General features: G+C 55.1%; 1 protein-coding gene across 1 annotated transcript; it reads left to right on the forward strand.

Annotated features, from left to right (window-relative positions):
- The first annotated feature begins 10,475 nt into the window (after positions 1-10,475).
- On the forward strand, positions 10,476-18,214 carry CPSF4L (cleavage and polyadenylation specific factor 4 like). Its single transcript, XM_053911640.1, has 6 exons — positions 10,476-10,638; positions 11,081-11,131; positions 12,759-12,911; positions 15,663-15,758; positions 16,688-16,781; positions 18,090-18,214. The coding sequence occupies exons 1-6, from the start codon at positions 10,536-10,538 to the stop codon at positions 18,181-18,183; spliced, it is 591 nt and encodes a 196-aa protein (XP_053767615.1). The 5' UTR covers positions 10,476-10,535; the 3' UTR covers positions 18,184-18,214.
- The last annotated feature ends 1,679 nt before the right edge of the window (positions 18,215-19,893 follow it).

A 19,893-nucleotide genomic window follows, 5' to 3' on the forward strand; every position in this document is an offset into this window, starting at 1 on the left:
CAGGGCTGCGTCGTCTGTGTGGGCTGGCACGCGCCAGGCCCTGATGTTTGTGTTGGCCTCACTTAATTCCTGTGAATTCCCGTGACCACTGTGTGAGATCCATACTATTCCTGTCGCTCCCGTTTTACAGATGAGAACACTGAGGCAGCTCAAGGTAAAGGAACAGGCCCTGGACCACTGAGCTAGTTTGGGACCCAGAATGACCAAGTAGGGCCAGTGACCTGGCAGGGCAGAACAGTGCAGAGATGCCCAGCTGGCAGACCTGCTGGCCAGGGTGTGCCCAGGGAAAACGGGTGCTTCTTGCTGCAGGTAGGTGCTGGGAGCTCCAGGCCTCTCTCAGCAGCTGCTGCTGATTCACCTTGTTCCAAGGGCTCTGCAGGTAGTACAAAGGCCAAGTGCACTGGGCAGAGCTGGCCCTGCCATTTCCAGGGTCACAGGCTGGCTCCATCTCTGCTGGGCAGAGCCAGGACTCCAGCTGGGCCCCAGCCTCTCAAGCCTTTGGCCTCGGGCCTGTGTTCTGCTGGTGCCCAGGCTGGTCCACTGAGGTGCTCACCTTCGACTCCATTCTCTCTCTCTCTCTCACACACATACACACACAAACACACATACATGCCACCCACTCCTCTTCACCAGGGTTCGCCATGCTCCCAGGAGAAAGTGACAAGAGGCATAGAGGAGGCCCAAACACACAAAGGCAGTGGATTCTTAAGATCTTTAAATTTTAGGGTCTGGTTCACCACCTCCTCCTACCCCCACTTTATAGAGCCTGGGAGAAGACGCTGGCCAAAGTCCCAGGAGTGGAACAGCAGAGATTGTGAAAGGGACCGGGCTGGCTTGGAGCCAGTGGGCAGCATGGGGTGCAGCTGCTCATTGAGCTGGGTGTGTGGTAGGTTGTTGGGGTGGCCAGTGGGGCTGGGGTGGGGTGGTATGCTGCAAACCCCACCCCTCCCTGGCTCAGGCTCACCTTGGCCTTCACCCACGGCTCCCGGAAGTGCCTGGCTTCCTCCACACTCAGGCAGGGCCTCCCTGCCATGGCCCCTCCCTTGCCATGGTCACCAGCATGCAAAGACTCTCTGGCCCCCAGACCTTGATTGAAGATGCAAGAAAGGAATAAAGTTAGGAATAAAACCAGGAGAGTTTGTCTGCTTCCCCTTTGCAGTCTCCTCTAGGCCCTGTGGCCTCCTGCCAGCAGCCAGATGGGGGATTGGAAAGAACATTTTGGGGAGAGGGAAGGTATTTGCAGGCAGATGGATGCTGGGGGCTTTGCCTCTAAAACCTGTTGCTCTAACTCACGGAGCTGTTGTTATCCAGGACGAGGCTCCCAGGAGGGGACAGGAGGAGCCAAGGAGAGCCACCTTCCCGGCAGGACTCCAACCCTGAAATGACTTGGCATGGTAAAAAGTACCCCTCAAGGCCACACGGCTCTGCTGAATTTTGTTTTGTTTTGATGCCCTGCTTTGTTCCAAAAAGGGTAGGAGGCAGCTTACAAAAATACGCAAATTACAATAGGATAAAAATAGATCAGAGGGAAAACAAGGCCGGAACAAACACGAAAGAACTAAGAGAGTGGCGCCTGCACTGTTACCAGCGTTCAGACCAGCGGACGGACCCGCTGGCCAGGGTGTGCCCAGGGAAAATGTTGCCAGCTTGTGTTACCTGTATGAGAATGGGCCTCCACCATTCTCACAAGCAGACTGAAAACTGGACTCTGAGCTTCCTATCAGTCAAAGCAAAAAGGGAAACCCACCTGTTACGAGACTCACAATGTCCACGAGGTTGGAAGGGTCCCAGAAGCAGCTCAGCTTTTTTGGATCCTGCAGTCTGAGAGGAATTCTTGTGAGCTCTTTGGAGGGGGTTGGGCTGGGGTTCCAGACAATGTCCTCAACTATGGTCTCGTAACAGATACAATCACGCAAACCCCAGAAGGCCGCTTTTCCGCTCAGTATGAATTGAAGGCTCAAGGCCAAGACACAGATCAATAAAACCAACTCTCAGGAGGGCCAGCCCCAAGCCGTCTAAGTCATTCACCGAAGACACGATTTAGATTCTTCCAGAGCCGGGTTTTCCAGCCTTGGCACTCTTGACACTTGGCGCCAGGTCGTCCTGTGTTGTAGGGACCTGCCCTGTGCACCACAGGACGCTGGGCACCACCCCTGGCCCCTGCTCACCAGTCCCGGTGGCTCCCTCACAACTAGTCATGTCAGTCCAGCATGTCCCCAAACACTGCCCGGTGTCCTGTCGGCTGCTGAAAGACCACTGCAGTTACAGGAATGGTGGGATGCCTTTTTTTTTTTTTTTTAACCGTAAGTGCCAATTTAAGACAGAAAAAAGTGTTTCTAGCTTACGTGTTTTTGGTTCAAAGCCAAAGAACAAAAAAGCTTATGAAATCCCATAGGGGGAAATGTATGTACTTGCATTTTAAGTTACCTACTTTATTGAGAAAACTGACACTTCTTTTACCACTAACATTGTTACTATGGGGGTATTATTTAAGAAATAGCCACGCAGAGGCACTTTCTAATTCCTCACCTGGAGCCAGAACGAGGACCGAGGACCGAGGACCGTGTTGAGAAGGCGCCCTGGCCCATGGTCTGCTCTTTGCAGATCTAGGGCGGCGAGTGGCCCGTGTCATCTCCCAGCTGTCCCGGAAGACGGTGCTGCCACTATGTCATTTCTCACAACCAAGGTCCCTCTCCGCCCCCAGCCAAACCAGGGCTGCCTACAGAGACTTTGAAGCTGTATTCTCTGAAAACAAATCTACAGCACAGATTCATTTACTCATCAGGTATTTACTGAGCACCTACTGTGTGCCGAGTGCTCTGAGAGGCGTGGGGTGGGGGAATGAGAGTACACAAGACAGACACGGCCCCAGGGTGGCCTGCGGCTTTCCTGGACCCCTTCCTCCATAAAAGTTGTTAAAATAGTATGTTATGACCACGTTAGTAAGCAAGATAATGCATTAATGTCACATATTAAAACTTGATCTTCGACCAAAAGGCTCATGGATTTGCTTCAGGTTTTCATGGGCCTGCTGAGCCTGATGGGGAAGTCACATGATGGAAGCATGGGCCCTGCCCTCCAGGGCTCGGGGTGAGGTGGGGGTGGGGGAACAAACAGACCATCACCCAGCAGGAACATAAATGGACACGTTGCCTGCGGTGCCAAGGATTCTGGAGGAAATGGACCCGTGGGAGCTGGAACGGAGTGCCAGATCTCACTTGGGGGGGGGGGGGGGGCGGGGGATGGGGCGGTCTCTCCCTGAGGAAGTGCTCCTCAGACCAGGCCAAAGAATGAGGCAGGGTCTGGGACGTGACTAGCAGGGACCAGCACGTTTGGGGGAATCAGGGACACCTGCAGCTTTGGTCCCAGCATCTGGGTGGCAGTGACATTCCCAAGAGGGCAAGACAGAGAAGGTGGTACCAGTTTCTGGGAAGTTAGAGTTTGGTCTCAGGCACGTGGAGGCCATTTCAAGTACAAATAGCAACAAGACAGGTATCTGGTGGACAGATGCAAAGGACTGAATGTGTCCCCCCTAAGTTCACGTGTTGATACCCTAACCTCCAGAGTGATGGCGCCAGGAGGTGGGGCTCTGAGGAGGTGGTCAGGGTTAGATGAGGTCAGGAAGGTGGGCCCCACGATGGGATCAGTATCCTTATAAAAAGAGGAAGAGAAACCAGAGGTCTCTCTCCGCCACGTGAGGACACAGCAAGCCAGGAAGGAACTGAAGCTCCCAGCACCTGGATCTTGGACTTCTGGCCTCCAGACCGTGAGAAGTCACTGTCCGCCATTGAAGCCCCTGGTCTGAGGTGTTTTGGTGCAGCTGCCCCGGCTGACCAAGACGGTGGGCAGCTGCCTGCGTGTCTGGAGTGGCACGTCTAGGTCGGAATTTGTGGCTGAGATGGAACTCAAAAACAGGCCAGGAAGTGAGACCAAGGGCAGCTCTATGGTTTTGATGAACACAGGAAAGAAGGTCAGGACTGTGGGCTTCCCCCAGGGCCCTGCTGACTCCCCTCCAGCCCGCAGCCCCTGGTCGGGTGGTTTATCCAGCCTGGGAACCAGGACGGGCTGCCCTCTGCTTGCCAGCCACGGGGACTGGACTTTCAACGCAAGGGTACAATTGACTCCTTGTCTGTGGCCAAGGCCTGGAGCATTTTTCCATCTACCCTCTGTCCCCTGACCCAAGAATCATTTAGAGATAACAGACTGGAGGGCAGTCTATAGTGATGAAAATGAAGTTTTTCTGCCAGACTCAAATGACCTAAAGGCAGATCAAACGGGTGACCTTGGCCCCCAATCCATCAAAGTGAGCACCCCAGGCTGTGGCTGGAAGAATTAATCCATCACAGTGTCCCTGGGCCAGCTGGCAGCTCTGAGTTCTATAGAAACCCATCTCTCTCTCCTCCAAGTGAGGGCGAGGGGCACATTGCTCCAGGAGGTACCCTAGAATGTGGGGATGGGTACTGGAACTTTGCTAATGATTATGGTCTATCTTGACCTTCTAGATTTTTTTGTTTTACCAAGCACAAAGTATCTTCTTTCTGGGGTGGCTTTTCAGCCAGTTCTGGATTCTGGCATGTCCACAGCTGGACCCCCCTTTGCTGGCCCTTCCATGCAGAGTGGTTCCAGGTTTGCAGCCAGAGGGCTCTTTCTAAAATGCAAATCAGACCCAGAGCTGAAAGGCTGGCTCCTTCAGAGATTCCCAAGGCCTCAGGTTCAAGGCCCTTCCCCAGCCGGCTCCCAGGCCCTTGAGAATCTCAGCAGCGGCCTTACCTCCACGCTGCTCTACAGATCCAGAAGCGGCTTCCCCAGCGCACTGTGCTGCTACCAGTGTGGAGAACGTGATACCCTCCCACCTTGGCAATGCTCTCTCCACCTGCAGACAGTTTTTTTCCTCGTCCGTCCTCCCAGAAATCTTTGCTACCCAGGCTGGGCCTGGGTGGTCTTGCAGTACCTCTGCAAATGCCCTCTGTTCCCCGCATGGCGGGTCAGAAGGCCACGGTGGCTTTTCCTGAGCTGAAGCCCAGGTGCCAGCAGGCCTGCATCCCAGGTTCCAGGGCAGAGTCCATTTCCCTGCCCCTCTAGCTTTCAGAGGCCGCCTGTGTTCCTTGGCTCAGGACTCCACCGTCCACCTTCAGAGCCAAGAGCGTAGCATATTCAAATCTCTGATCTGTCTCTCTTTCAATCTCCATCTCAATATCCATCTCTTTCTTATTCCCTCCCCCCCTCTGGCCCTCCTGTCTGCCTCTTATAAGGACCCTTTGATTACATTGGGCCCACCCAAGTAATCCAGGATAAGCTCCCCACCTTAAGATACTTCACTTAATCACATCTGTATGTCCCCACAGGTTTGGGGCATTAGGATGTGGGCATTTTGGAGGCCATTGCTCTGCCTGCCACACCCTCCTAGACAGCAGCTGTGTCTTGTTCATTCTGTATCCCCCAAAGTGAGCAGAGGCTGAAAATATTTTTGAATGAGCAAGTGAATGAATGAATGAATGAATAGCTTTCCCGGAGGCTAGGTGGGGGCAGAAGCCATAATACAGAGTTGGAAGGACAGTGGAGAAGTAGGAAGAAACCAGAGTGTAAACTGAGCTGGTCTCATCCTGCACTTCTGCCAACTCATTTTGCCCGTGCTGTCGGCCTGCGGTGTCCCCTGAGCTGCTGGTGACAGGGCTACCTTCCCTCGGGGCACAGGGCAGTGAGTGGAGCCAGGCCTCGGAGGCTTCCCTCTGAGCCCCAGGAGGCTTAGGGAGCCTCTGCCGAACCTCGAGGGGCTCTGGGCACAGAAGCAGAGGAGAGCAGAGGGCGACCTGAAGACTGAGCCTTGGTGGTGACAAGAGTGGAGGGGAAAACCTATCCAGACAGTCCCTGGGCCAGGGCTGGCTCCCTGAGCACCCAATGTCCTGTCTCCTGGATTCTCGGACCCGAAGTACAAGCCTCATGCCCACACAGAGGCCCAGTCACACTCTCAGGACACTGCTCACCCCCTCCAGGACCCCCGCACCCACCTCCACCCTTCCTTTCTCACCCCACACTACTGCCTGCCTGCTCTGCAGCTCAACAGGCTGGAGGAGCTTGGCTTTGGGGTGGGGCAGACTGAGCTTGTGGCCTTTGCAAAACCTTAGAGCCTCCGTTTTCACGACTGTAGGAGAGAAATAACGATAACTCTCTTCATGGGGTTTGGTGGGGATTAGAGAGAACACAGTGTAACAGTGAACCTCTACCAGTTAAGTCTTTGTCACTGGGAACAAAGGTTGGGATTCTAGGTCCCTGTTCCGACATCGAGGTCCCAGTGTGAGCTTAGGCGATCTCTTCACCACTCTGGGCCTTGGTTTCTTCATCTGTAAAACGGGTAGAAGCAGCTTGCACAGCGACAGTGAGCACTGGAAGAGGCCCTGTGAGCAAGGTGGGGAGGCTCAGGAGTCCTGTCACTGTGCCCCAGTCCCCGGGGAGAAACGCCTTTCTGGAGAGTAGCTTCCAGAAGCCCCGGACACTCAGAGACTGGGCTCCCAGGCAGGGACGGAGCAGGACCATCCTGGCTGCTGCATGTTACTGCCCTGCACTTCAAATGCCTATGGTGAGGCCAGCAGCTGTCCCCACCAAGTGGCATCTCTGGGGCACAAGAGCAATGGAGAGAGCAGGGCACACTGGCTCGTTGTCCCTGGAGCTGAGCGGCAGCAGCTGTGGGTCACAGGGGCTCCTCCTGACCCCACCTCCTCCCAGCACCGTGGCGACCCAGCCCTTCCTGGTGGACTAGGGACAGGCCCTTCAGCGGCACCAAACAGCATGGAGCCCCCGCCCCACAGCACCTCCCCCCAGGGCCCTTAGGAATAATCGATGTGAAGGAGGGGAGGCACCGTGGACCTGAGGGCAGGACGCTTGGGGCCTTGAGCACCTGGCCACACCCATCCTTAGTGCCTCCCAGCGCATTGCCCCCAGGAGGGACTGCTCCCCATGTCATGTGTCATTACCGGCAGCCCCCCAAGGAGGTCCTGCTAGGGGGGGCAGGTGCGTCTCTGGGGCTCAGAGAGCTGATTATATGACCGGCCTAGCATTTGAACCCTGGCCTGACTGATGCCACAGTCTCACCCTTTCAGGGTGTCCGAGTGGGGAGTGGGGAGATAGGCCGACGCACAGGCGCCAGAAGGGGGGGAATGGACACATTCTGCCCAGGGAAGCGCCGGCCATGGTTGGTCCAAGGCTTGCAGGGCTGGGCACAATGACCCCTATTGGTCCCTGGCAGCTTGAGAATTCTAGGGCTCCCTGCACCCCCTGCAGAAGTTCAGAACAACTCGTTTACCCAGGGAGAGGGGCAGGGTGATGATTCAGAGAAGCTGCAGCTGGAGTTAGATGAGAGCCTCATAATGATGGTGATTAAAAATTAACACCATGGTTTGTATAGCGATTTACGCGTCCACTTTGCAGCCATGAATTAATTAATCAATGAAAACACAGAGCTGGGGAGATGCTTCAGAGCTCAGAAGAGCAGACTGTGAGGTTCCAGAAGGACATCGCCAGGACAGGGGACGCTGGTCCACCAGGTAGTCACGAGGTGGCAATATAAATGGGGGAGGGGGGCTGAGTGAGACAGAGGGCCCACAAGGTGGGAGACCCAGGGCAGACCCCCAGTGGACACTGATGAGCTGTGGGACCTTGGCAGTCACTCAAGGTCTCCGTGTTTCGTTTTGATCGTCTGTAAAAGGGGTGAGTGAGGCCTCCGAAACCGAGTTTCTCAGTGGAACGATGCTAGTGTCCCGGGGCTGCCGCGACAATCACTGCGGAGGTGGGGGCTTCGAACAACACAAGTGGGTTTTCTCATGGTTCCGAGGCCAGAAGTCCAAGAGCAGAGCTTTGGCTCCTTCTGGAACCTGGTAGGGGATGGGGGGTGCAGAGCAGGCACGCCTTCCTCGGTGTTCTAAGGCCACTGGCCTACTCCAGTCTCCTCCTCTGTCCTCACATGGTCTTCTTCTCCAGGTTTCGTGTGACTGTGTGTGTCTCAAATCTCCCTCTTTTTTCTTGTAAGAACACCAGTCCTTTTGTTTAGGACTCACCCTAATTCTAGGATGATCTCACCTGGAGATCCTTAATGACATCTGCAAAGTCCCACTGCCGAATAAGGTCATATTCACGGGTACCAGGGGTCAGGACTTGGACTGTGTTGGGGGGCGGTGCAATCCAACCCACTACAGAAGGGATTTTGGAGACACGGAAAGGTGCTGTCGTTCTCATGATGAAGACTCGGGAGGAGGGCATCCATCTATGTGACACCCTCCCCACGCCTTCTGCTCTCCAGGCACCCAGAGGTGGCATGGGAGTCCAGGTGGAGGGTGGGCCCTTGACCAGGAGAGGAGGGGCACTTGGGTGGATGGATGGAGGAGTCTCTGCTGGAGCTTCCTTCTTCCTCAGCCTCAGGACGAACTCTCACGCCCCTAGCAGGCGGGGAGGACCTCCCGCTATATCTCTGGGCTCTGCGATTAGGTATCACCCTCTAGGCAGCCTCCTGCCCCTGAATTTCCCCCACGAGCCTACCCAGGGGCCTGTGTGTTGCTCTCTAGTTTTCCCCAGGCCTCCCATTGCCTTTCTCCATGATGATAAGACAAACAAACAGCAAAAACCAAAAACCCCACCAAGTCCTAAAAGATACTCCAGGTTCAGGCCCTACTTACTTCCTAATCTTGTCACCCACCACTCCCCTTCCCTGAACCCATGCTTCCCTCTAAGCCAAACCCTTCACTGGCCCCTCAGCCTGACTTGTTGCCTCATGGCCCAGTGCCTTGCCCAGGGGGCCTGTCTTCTGGAATGTTCTCCCCCACCATGGCCAGCCTTTCCCCTGAGAGCCCTCCCTGCCACCCCTCTCTGCCCATGCTTAGGTGGCTCCCTGCTTGCCATTACCACATGTCACCAATCACTCCTTTGTATAATTGTGCTGTTGAATGTGCCCCCACTTGACTGGGTCATTCCTGAGGGGCAGTGACACAGTCCTTTGTTCTGGGGTCCCCGGTCCCCAGTGAAGAGATGGTCCACGGATGTTCATAGAAGGAAACCATCGAGTTGTGGATTTGAATTCCACTGTTACCACCTCCCCAACCATGCGCCCTTGGCTTTGCTGGGCCTTGATTTCCTTATCTGCCTGCCTGCCTTGCCAAGCTGGTCCACACCAGCCTTCGACGAGCCTGTGCTGACAGAGGAATGTGTTCTTGGACTAATCAGTGCACACACATAGGGCCAAGAGAAGCAAAGGCGTCTGTCTTCCCCTGGGACACGACCCTCTGTGGCCAGCGGCCCTCAGCTCTGCCCTCCGCCTTCCTGGGAATGTGGTTGGAGGAGGCCCGAGCTTCTGGAAACTCTTGGATCCCCTCCCAGCCTGTCCCGGCTTTGCCTCGGCTCCAGGTGTCTACCTCTCCAGCTATTTTCTTTTCTGATCCAGAGTTCAAAAGAACAACAGAACTAGGAGCCACAGCCCTGGGAAGACACAAGCCAGCAGGCTCATTCTTGTTGGTCCTGCTGCAGACCTGCAGGGCGAGGTCCCCCTCTCCCTGCTGGACCGGGAGGGAGGGCAATTGGGTTCTGTGGGCATCGGCTCCAAAGCGACTGGAAAACAGCAGCTCCAGTTAGAGCGAAGGCCAATTAGGGGGCCAGAGCCAGGGGAGGGGAGTTCTGCCCTAGTTAGAGCCCTACAAAGCGCCTTTGAAAGCATTTTCAGATGTCCCCAGGCCCGGGGGAAGGGGTGGCGTAATAATAATAAAACAACATTTGCATAGAGATTTCGTTTACAAAGCACTTTTTCAGGGGCGGGGAGGCGCTGGGGTGGCCCTGTGGAATCCTGGCCGGGAGGCCGCAGCCTCGGCTTAGTTCCACCCCCAGCCCAGCGCGCGATTGTGTGCGGGGTAAACAAAGCGCCATTCATCCAACTATTTCCGATTCCTCCGAGTTTCAGTCTCTTTTCCCTCTCTCCCATGAAGAGCTCACTCAGAGCTTGTCACTCAGGCCAGAAAAGGGGTGTCAGAAGTCCCAGAGGGAGGGGTTGGCGGGGCCCTGGTTGGAGCGAAGGGGGCGGCGGGGGAGAGGGGCCTCCATCCCTCTGCACCCCAGCCCCGCCCCCACACCCTCGGCTCCCAGGCGCCCGCGAATCAGAAGAGCCTGGCTGTGGTTGGTTTGTGCAACTTCTCTTGCTAGCCTGGGCTGTGTCTTCATGTTGAAAGTATGAGTGCAGGTTTGGTAATGTCTGTGCATATGCTGTGTGTGGGTTTGGGAACGGGCAGAGATAAGCAGCATGTGGGTCTCTGCTAATCCCTCCCAAGCAGCAGTGCCCTGGGATGGCTCTGACTTACACAGCGTGGGGGTGTGGGGGTGTGGGGCCCTGGGGCATCTGCACCTACATCAGGTGGGAGAGGGCAGACAGCTGGGTCTACAGTATGGCCTGCCAGTCACCTGGCCCCTGGCATCAGACCCTGGCCCCTTAAGGGCCTCCGTGAGCTATATAGGGTCCACCTGCCGGCTGAGCAGCTTTTAGCTGCCCCAGCAGGAGACGGAAGATGGAAGAGGTCATTGCCGGGCTGCAGAGGTTCACCTTCACCTTGGAAAAGGATGTAGAGATGCAAAAGGGCATTGGACTCCTGCCTTTCCAGGGCATGGACAGTGAGTGAGGATGGGTACCAACCATCCTTCTCGGGGGACCCTGCACAGCCCCATCCTCCCTCCCCCAGCCTGCTCTGCAGGCCTCTCTGCTCAGCATCCTGCTGGGCACAGCCGGTTCTCTCTGAGGCTCACCAGGGGGACTGAGCTGGGGGCTTGGGCCCACAGAACTGGGATTCCCAGCTTAGCCACTCTCTTCTCAGGGGCTCAGCCCTCTCCTCCTACATCCCATGCAGGATTCCAGGGAAAGCTCCCAGGCTGGCCTCAGCCTCTGGTGCAGAGTTGGGGAGCTTAGGTGTTGAGGTTCAGAGGCTGGTTCCAGAGGCTAGCATCCAAAGGCAGGACTTGGGAGCCCCAAGCCCCAGCCTTGGGGAGGTACTGGGGAACTTGCTGATGGGGTAGAGGCCCTCTGGAGAAGCTGCCCCTCTCCTTTTTCCCCTTCCAGAGTCGGGCTCAGCTGTGTGCAACTTCTTCGCTAAAGGGCTCTGTGAGAAAGGTGGGTCAGCTGGGGTCCTGGGCTGGGGCGGCAGCAGAGTCTGTGTCTGACCAACACGGGGCTTAGCTTAGCCTGGATAGGGGTTGGATTTGCACCTGGGGAGGGGAAGTAGGGATGGGATAGAATTTTAATCTTGTAAGTGGGCAATGGGCAAGTAGGTGGGTCCATCAAGAAGCCTGAGCTCCAAGGGTTTCCCTGACTCAGCAGCATTGAGTAGGGTGGCCAGAGCTGCCCGGAAGGGAACATTCCTTCTTCCTGCCTTGCTGGGGATGGCAGTGTCTGTGGGCTCCAGCCTGTATGCTCCAGGGGAGCCCTGACCTCTTTCTTTCCCTCCCAGCCTGGAGAGTGGCATCCTGCCCCCACTCTTGTCCTCTGAATCAGTAGGGGGCCCACTCAGCTGTCCCATCCATTCCCTATGCCCCGAGGTAGCTCTGGCCACCGTCTCTGAAATGCTGCCAACAAGTACCTCTAGTTCTCCGCCTCCCCAATTTGGATCGACCAGTACCCTCTTCCAAGCTCCTCTGCCCCAAGAGCCTGGCTCAAATACAGGAGTTCTCAGCTTTTCTTCTAGCTCATGAACCCCACTCTTCCTACAGAAGTACACACTTGCCCCCAAAAGTCTTGAGTCCAAGGTGGAGCTTCCCAGTCCCTCTGTAGGCCCAGGTTACGTACGTACCCTTGCTAGTATGAATGAGTTTAGGGCCTGCCTTTGGGTTTCAAGATCAGACGATCTTGGGAAGCTGGGAGGGAAAAGGGGCCCAGGCAGGGGGGACCTGGAGCCGTTTTTTGCCACGTGCCTCTTTTGTCTCTGGGCCGTCCCTGGACAATGGGGTGAGAAGGGAAGCGAGCTCAGCCATGGGCCCTGCCCTCAGCTTGGCCCACCCTGTCTGCAGAGCAGTGTGTCACAATGACATCCTCTTGCAAAGAATCGAACTGTTTTTGTGGAAGGTCAGATCCCAGCAAGCCCATGGCCAGGGGTGGAGGGTAAGGCAACTGTAAAAGAAGCTTCCTGGGCCCCCCTCACATTCTATCAGATGCATGAGACCCGTCCCACTTAGAAACCTGGGAACTGGGGTTCCTTCCTGCTGATGATGACACCATGTCGGTGAAGATGATAAAGAGTTAAATATCACATTCCCATTTCCTTCTAAATCCTTGCAGAGTTGGCTCTTCCGTCATCATCACGTTAGGTCTCTGGAATCAGGAAGCATAACTTCTTTTTTTAAAGACATGAATCCAACCGGCCCTTAATGAGCAGTCAGTACGTGATAGGGACGGTGCTTGTGGGGGTTGGGGTGTCTGGATCTGGAAATCGTGGCTCTGCTCTCTGGGAGGAGCCCTGACCATGAGCCTGGAGGCTAGAGGGCTGTAAGTGGCCAGAGGGGGTGTCCAGACAGCCTGGGGTTGACAGGGACACCATGCCACACAGAGAGGAAAGTTTGGGCAAAAGTGTGGTCATGGGAACAGCCGCCTGTTCAGACAACAGCAGGTCACCTCTGGACCCCAGTTCTAGCTGCCACCAGGGTCCAGGGGAGGGGATGAAAGGAGGGCCGGTGGGTCTGAGCCCAGGAATAAGAGGGCCCAGGCTGTGGGTGGGGGGCTACCAGCTGGGCACTCTGGTCCCTAGGGAAGCTGTGCCCATTCCGGCATGACCGTGGGATGAAGATGGTAGTGTGTAAGCACTGGCTTCGTGGGCTGTGCAAGAAGGGCGACCAGTGCAAGTTTCTGCACCAGTACGATGTCACCAGGATGCCCGAGTGTTACTTCTTCTCCAAGTTCGGTAATGTCCCTCCCTGGCTCCAGCCCTTTCCCCTGGAGGGTGGCAGCAGGGGGCTGTGGGATGGGACATGTGGAGGGACACCCCAAGGAGGCCTTCTGTGTCTCAGGTGGCAGAGTAGGCCTGTCTGAGACGCCTGCATTTCCAACGTCACAGAGAAAGTAGAACTGAACTCTGGTCCCTGTTTATCTGTCCCCATCAGGCTCAGGCGCACACAGCGTACCCCAAGGGAAGGAGAGGGTGCAGTTGGAATCAAAGGCCGAATTGTTTCCCTCCACAGTCCTGGCTAAGTCACACTCACTGTCCAGAAACAGCCTCGAATGGGCTGTCTCTCTCCCCTGGGCTTGGGGAGTGGGGTCCAGGCCGGCCATCCCCTAACAGCAGGGGGCAGTTTTGCAATGATGCTTGTGATTCCCGCAAAGCACCTGTCCCACTGACCTGCATCACCGTCTATTTCAATTGTCTTGCTATTTTAAACTCTTATTTTAGAAGAAAACTTTATATTGCTTCCATAAATGGAAAACTAGCCTCACTTACTGGCCATAAAGGGCAACTGTAAACAAACAACGATGAGCTTCATAAGTATAGCCCCTAAAATTGGCATGTGTGGTCAGGGCTGGGCCAGCGTCTCACCTCTCAAGTCCTTCTCTTGTCATCTAAGGGGCTGCGTACGGAGGCAGGAGCCACGGCCACTTCCTGCCTCACTTAAGCATGAAATCTGTGACTGTGTTTCCATCTCGTCCTTCTCCATACAATGCTACAGCTCAGTGCTTTTCAGAACTGGAAGGAGACTGGAGGATTATCTAGTCCAGTGGTTTTCAAATCGAGTTCCAGAAAGAGTGGCTGGGAGGGGGAGAGGCCTGGGACAGTCTCCAGGGATGCCTCTCATGGAGGTGGCTTGGCTTTGAAACTGAGCCAGCACTGGGGGCAGGTGTTTCTCATTAGTGGGGAGGCGGGGGTCCTGGGTATGGGGTAATAATGCAAAGCACCCCCTAGGTCAGCAAGAGCTCCTTCCAGGCTAGAATCTGTTTCCTGCCTGCTCCTCGGAGTTGAGGGTTGTGGCAGTTTATGAGGGCTGCTGCATGTGTTCCTTGAAGGACAGGACAAAGTTGACTGACACCTGGCTCCCCTTAGTCACCGCCTAACCCTCTTCCACTTTGGAATACCACTTAATTTACTCCTTCAGTAACCCTAGTTGGTTGTCTCTTGGGGACTGAGTACTGTGCTGGACGTGGACACGGGAATAGGACCAGGTCTCCCTCTGCCCTCAAATAACTCCCATTGTGAAGGGCAGACATGGAAATTGGTGATTACAAAACGTATGTTTTTGCTCTTACAGTGAGTGAACGAATATCTCTTTTTAGTCTCATACCAAAGTAATTATCATTCTTCTGGGAAGTAAATTGTTTTACTTTTAAAAATATTGTTGGGGAGTTATAGGAGTGGGAATGGGGCAGTTGAGAGGGGTGAGGAAGCCTGTGGTCTTTGGCCCTGCTCCCGGCTGTTGCCCATTAAAAAACTACCCGGGTGGGGAAGAGGGGTGACTGGCTGGGAACCTCTGGAGGGTGAGGTGTGGGCGCCACCTGCTGGCTGTGAGAGGAATGCAGGGACGTGCGTCCAGGGCAGAAAGGCAACACCTATCAAGCTCTCCCTATACCGCCACCGCCCACCCCCTGCCTCCCGGACCCGCGCCGGCCCACAAGTAGGGGTTGGGCCGTTGCCTCGATCCCTTAGACTTCTCAAGCCCAGAATCAGCTGCACACTGGTGATGAGCAAGCGAATGATGCCTCTTCAGTGTGAGGAGGAAGCCCTGTGAAAATGGACAGGACAGCTCCCCTGCCTGGTCACTGGCATCTTCGTTTGTGAAATGAGACGGCTGGGTTCGGGGGAACCCTTGCAGTGCGGAAGCCCACTGCACAAAACTGACCTCTTTGGAGCCGTTTGAAAACCAATGGCACAGACAGTATGGAGTTCCTTTAGTCTCTGAAAGGCACAGAGTCGTAGACTCTTAAGGAGGATGACACTGGAAACACCAGTTCCTGACTTGAATGAGATAGGAAATGGGCTGTCTTCCCCCATGGTGCCTTCAGAGCCCCTGGGTCCCTGAGAGACATCTAAGAGGGTTCTCACCATCACTCGTGAGTAGTCTATGAAAACAGTGTTCCTTCCAGGGGCCGTGGGTCTTGATCTCTTCCACAGACGCATTACAGCAACCACAGGTGTTCTCTGTGTGGCACCTGTCTTCATCCCTGAAGCAGTGGTCTGCTCTCTGGGCGATTTCACTGAAAAGAGCTGCACCCCCAGGCTCTGGAGGCAGGGTCGGTCTCATTGTGGAGAGGGAGAGTGGGCTTGAGTCACAGCACATGGCACCATCTCCTTTCGGTGTCTTGTGTCTTCCTTGGCCTTTAGCTGCCAGCTGTGGGTGCCCCCTTCCCCGTCTCTCCTGGTTCCTTCTTCCCTGATGGTGTCTAAATGCCTTTGGTTCCAGCCCCCACCTCCCGGATATCTGGCCCTGCCCCAACTTCCTCAAATATGTGACTCACCCCAAGTCCTGCTTAGTGAACATTATTGGGGTCCAGCCTTCTTAGATGGCAGGAAGGATGAGAAATCCTTCCTTACTGTCTTCAAAAGCTGCTGGTGACCACAGGAAGGCAAGTGGCTGCTCTTCGAGGGGCGGGGTCAATTCAGTGTGGGAGGGCAGGCGTGACCGTGAAGATGAGCCTGCTTATATACAAAGAATGCTGGAATTTTCAGGTGAGTGCAGCAACAAGGAATGTCACTTTCTTCACACGAACACAGCTTTCAAGACCCAGGACTGTCCTTGGTATGACCAAGGTTTCTGCAAAGATGGTGAGGCCCTGAAAGAGTGGGAGCAGCGGGGGATGCGGGTGACCAGAATGGGCGGTCTCCCCGTGGGGAGGATGCACGGTGCTGACGAGGCCCCGCTGAGGTGAGGTCTGTCTGCCCCTGGGCCGAAATCCCAACTGAAATCCTCTCCATAGTTCTCATGCTCACTCCCGTGGGACAGCCCTCTGTGACACTGGGACGTGTAGCCTGGCTTACTCAGGTTCTATGGCTTCAGGAGATATCAGCTGCTTGACTTTGGACAAATGACTGAACTGCTTGTTTCCTCACTTATGAAAAGGAGGGACACCTCCCTCCTAGGGCTGCCAGGCCGCTTAGATGCAGTACCCCACAGGGAGCCATTGGCATAGGGCCTGGCCCACAGGGGGCACTCAGTTTACCCAGCTGAGGTGCCACTTAAGCATGTTCCGCCTACCCCAATACAGTCAGCCTGACTTAGGAGACAGGGACCGTGTTAGAGTCCCTGCTCTGAGCATCTGAGTCCTTTCTCTTCCTGAGACTTCAGGTATGTTGTTCTTACTGAGTGCTTGGCAGGGTTGCTTTTGGGGGGCGGTTACCGGGGAGGGGTGCTGAAGGAGGATTAGTGAGATGTGGGGTTGGCCTTGCCTCAGCTGTTCCTTCTGTGGCTAAACAGATAGAGGACGGCAAGTTCCAGTCCACATCTATGCAAGTCCTTCAAGACACAGCGTGTTAGGGCCACTTCCCACCCTACACAGTCCAAGGTTCCCTTTCCCATCTCAGCCACATGGCTAGGAGGCTGGTGCTCCGGGGCAGCATGGAAAGGATGGGACGATACATACCCCTGCAAAGTGGACAGCCTATGACCATCCACGTCCTTTCCAGCGAGCTTTGTCACGTGTTTTCTCCTCTTTGCTAAAGCAGATTATTTTGGCTGGTTTCTCTTTCCCCGGCAGGTCCCCTGTGTAAATACCGCCATGTCCATAAGACAATGTGTATTAACTACTTAGCTGGCTTCTGCCCCGAGGGACCCAAGTGCCAATATGCACAGTAAGTACGATCCCACCCAGTGCTGGACCCCTCCTCTGGCTTCCAGATCTAGATCCTTCCATAGCCTCACTGGGCCAAGCTGGTAAATGAAGGGTCTGGCAAGCACCTGCCCAGTGTTCTCCGTGCATTGCTCCCCGACACCCACCCCTCTGCAGTGCTGTTGGCTGCACTGAACTCTGACCCATGCTGCTGGTGTATGTTCCTGCCGGGGATGGGCAGGTAGCTCTTCACAAACTGTTCTAGAAATAACAGTGGAAACGTTTAACTCCCAAATCCTCTGCAGCTCTGCCTCACTGCCTGGATAGAGTTCAGGCTCCTTCCTGGGGTTCTGGAACATGAAATCTGCTGCTGCTGGTGCAGCCCATCAGAGAGCAGGCGATGGGTGGGTTAGGGAGCCTGGCTGTAATCGTCTCTCTCTACTTCCTCAGTCCCAAGATGAATCTTTTATTCAACCCAAGTTACATGAAGGTGAGTGCAGGCAGGGAGGGGCCAATGCGTCTCATGCAGTTTAATGCCTGTGTTCCCTGGGGAACTTGGAGTCCCTAGCATGGCACTGTCTCCAACCGCTGTCACTCTCACACGATTGGCTCTATGTCCCAGTTCTGGGGAAGGCACATATGTGTGTGTGGTTGTTCCTCCCTGACCCCTCCAGCCTCTATAATCTCTGCTTCAGATACGACTTCTCAGCTTTCTGCCCCCAAGGCCTCCCCTTCTCCTTAGCTGGCTGACACATGGCCGGTTTTGTTAAAGAACACAGGCTCAGCTCAGCACTTGCTGTCCAAAGTTGTTAGGTGAGCCAGGGCCATCCTGGTTGTGTTGGGTCCCTGGGGGAACAGAACTCTTCCTACCGATACCAGGACTGATGACAACCTCTGGCAGGGTCAGCAAACTGCAGCCTGTGGGCCAAAACTGCCCCCACCCCGCTTTTGTACAGTCTGGGCCCTGACAATGACTGTAGCTGAACTCTTGTTAATTAGCCATCCCGTGTGCAGTGGATTGCAAGAGGGCCCAGGCCAGGCTGGGATGACGATGACGCGGGGGGAGGGCGACCCCTGCCGGTGCTGTGTGGCATCTCCGCTGAAGGTGGGACGCCATCTTCTGTAACTGGGGAATTCCTAGGCCCACCGCTAACTTCCATCAAAAGGTATGCTTTCGGCAATTAAAGCACATGATAAAAAGGGCATTTCAAAACCTGGCTCTGCCCGACCGCCTGGCCAGAGCCCCTGCCCGTGGCATGAGATCGCCATGTCTGCACAGAAGGAATGTCTGCAGTGTCTCTGCTTCCTCACGCAGTCCCTGTATCTACAGTTCAACAGGCCACGGGGGTCAGCACCTCCAGCCTCTACCTGGGGACCTCGCAAGCCCCCTCTCCCAACAGACTGGCTGCCTCTCTCTGCCCTGATGAGGCCCCAGGAGCAGCTGGTCCCCTACTGCCTGGGGCTCAAGGCACAGGAGCGGGGCCTGTGCTACAGGGTGAGTAGGAGCTGAGGGGTACGGGCTGTTTTCTGTTGACGGCTGGGGGGGTGGATTGGAGTGGGGAGGGGGCACTAGCTGCAGAACCTGTGACTCCTTTCCCACCACAGATAGGAAAACAGTACTTGGGTTACGGGAAGGAGGGGATATACTGGTAAACCAAATGTTGACTGGTCTCAACAATCCAGTCTTATTTTTACCTCCTGTCAGACAAGACTTTATTTCTTTAAAAGGCTACTAAGTTAAATGTCCTTCACATTTTATTTTGCTGCCTACTAATTCTCTGCAGTTATTTATATATATCATCCTCCAGATTCAGGGGGGAGGTTGGGAGGGCGGGCATGCAGCACCTCTGTTTTCTTTTTTGCTATCTTTCGGTTTATCGGGACATCATGTTTGATCACACCTTAATGAGACAGCCTCTGAATTGTCCCAAGCCCTGACTTCTCTCTTCTGCCAGAGACAGTCCTGTCAGGATGAGAGGTAAGGGCAGACCCTTGCTTTCCTCACACACTTATTAGCCTTTGAGTGCCCAGAGCCCTGTTCTCTGGGATGGTGAGGTCCGGCTTGAAGCTCAAGGCCTCGAGATGGGGCTTCATTTATGACAAGCCACCAAATTCCTTAGAAAGCCAGCTACTTTCTCCTCTGGTTCCCCAGACAATTTAGGATTTTTCCTTTGGAGTCTGAATTTTCAAAAACTCACGCCACTAACCGTTCCTCTTTCAGTGTTGAAAATGGGCCAGTGTGCCCCTCACTTCAGTGAGACTGAATGGGAAGAGCTACCAAAACCACCCCCCCAGCGTGTCTGCAGGAGTGGAAGACCTGCCCGTGGGGACCTCCTCGGCCACTCTGTGGGCCTCCCTGTTCCCAATGTCCCTGGGCGCCCGCTGTTGGCCTGAACAGGATGAGGAGTAACCTGCTGCATTTAGTTTATTTGCTCTTATTCTGTAAGTGAACGAGCTACTAAAAATACAACAGGCTCGGAGGCAGACTGTGACAGGACGAGTTAAATGGGGGAGCAAAAGGCAAAAAAGCTCGAGTTTACAGACACAGTCGACCTGCTCTGCTCAGCCCGTGCACTTGCAGGCAAGTCGGGGCCGCACGCAGCAGTTCTGTGCACACAGGGAGGCGGCTACAAACTGGCAATTAAACTAAGTGGTGTTCTTTAGCACAACTGCGGCTTCCCTGTGTGGCTTAATTTAAGGCTGTAGTCTGTGCTTGCCAGGTGCAGGGAATTACAGGGAGATAGATGGTACAGAAAAGGCTCATCCTGGGAGGCAGGATGCGACGGGAGACATTTAGGGCTGTACTGTGTATGCCGCTGGAGAAGTGAACACTGAGGCGTGTAATCCCCTGGGAGACAGGTGGGGCAGTAAGATGTGCCTTTCGGGGAAACGGAGGGAAGGGCTCCTAGACAAGGTGTGCGGTAAGCCTAGCTCCCTCGCTTTGGCAGGTGGAGACAGCTCCCTACCTGCCAGAACTGGAGGGTAAGGCAGCCTGAAAGAATGCTGGCCCAGGGGACAGGTTTGGGGGGTCTGAATGCCAGCTCCACCTGGGGCCGCTTTGTGACAAATGCCACACAGCTTTGTAGGCACACTACTTACCCTCCTCAAACCTCAGTCTCCTCATTCTGGAAAAC

The sequence above is a fragment of the Desmodus rotundus genome, chromosome 9, assembly GCF_022682495.2.
Source record: "Desmodus rotundus isolate HL8 chromosome 9, HLdesRot8A.1, whole genome shotgun sequence".
Taxonomy (NCBI): domain Eukaryota; kingdom Metazoa; phylum Chordata; class Mammalia; order Chiroptera; family Phyllostomidae; genus Desmodus; species Desmodus rotundus.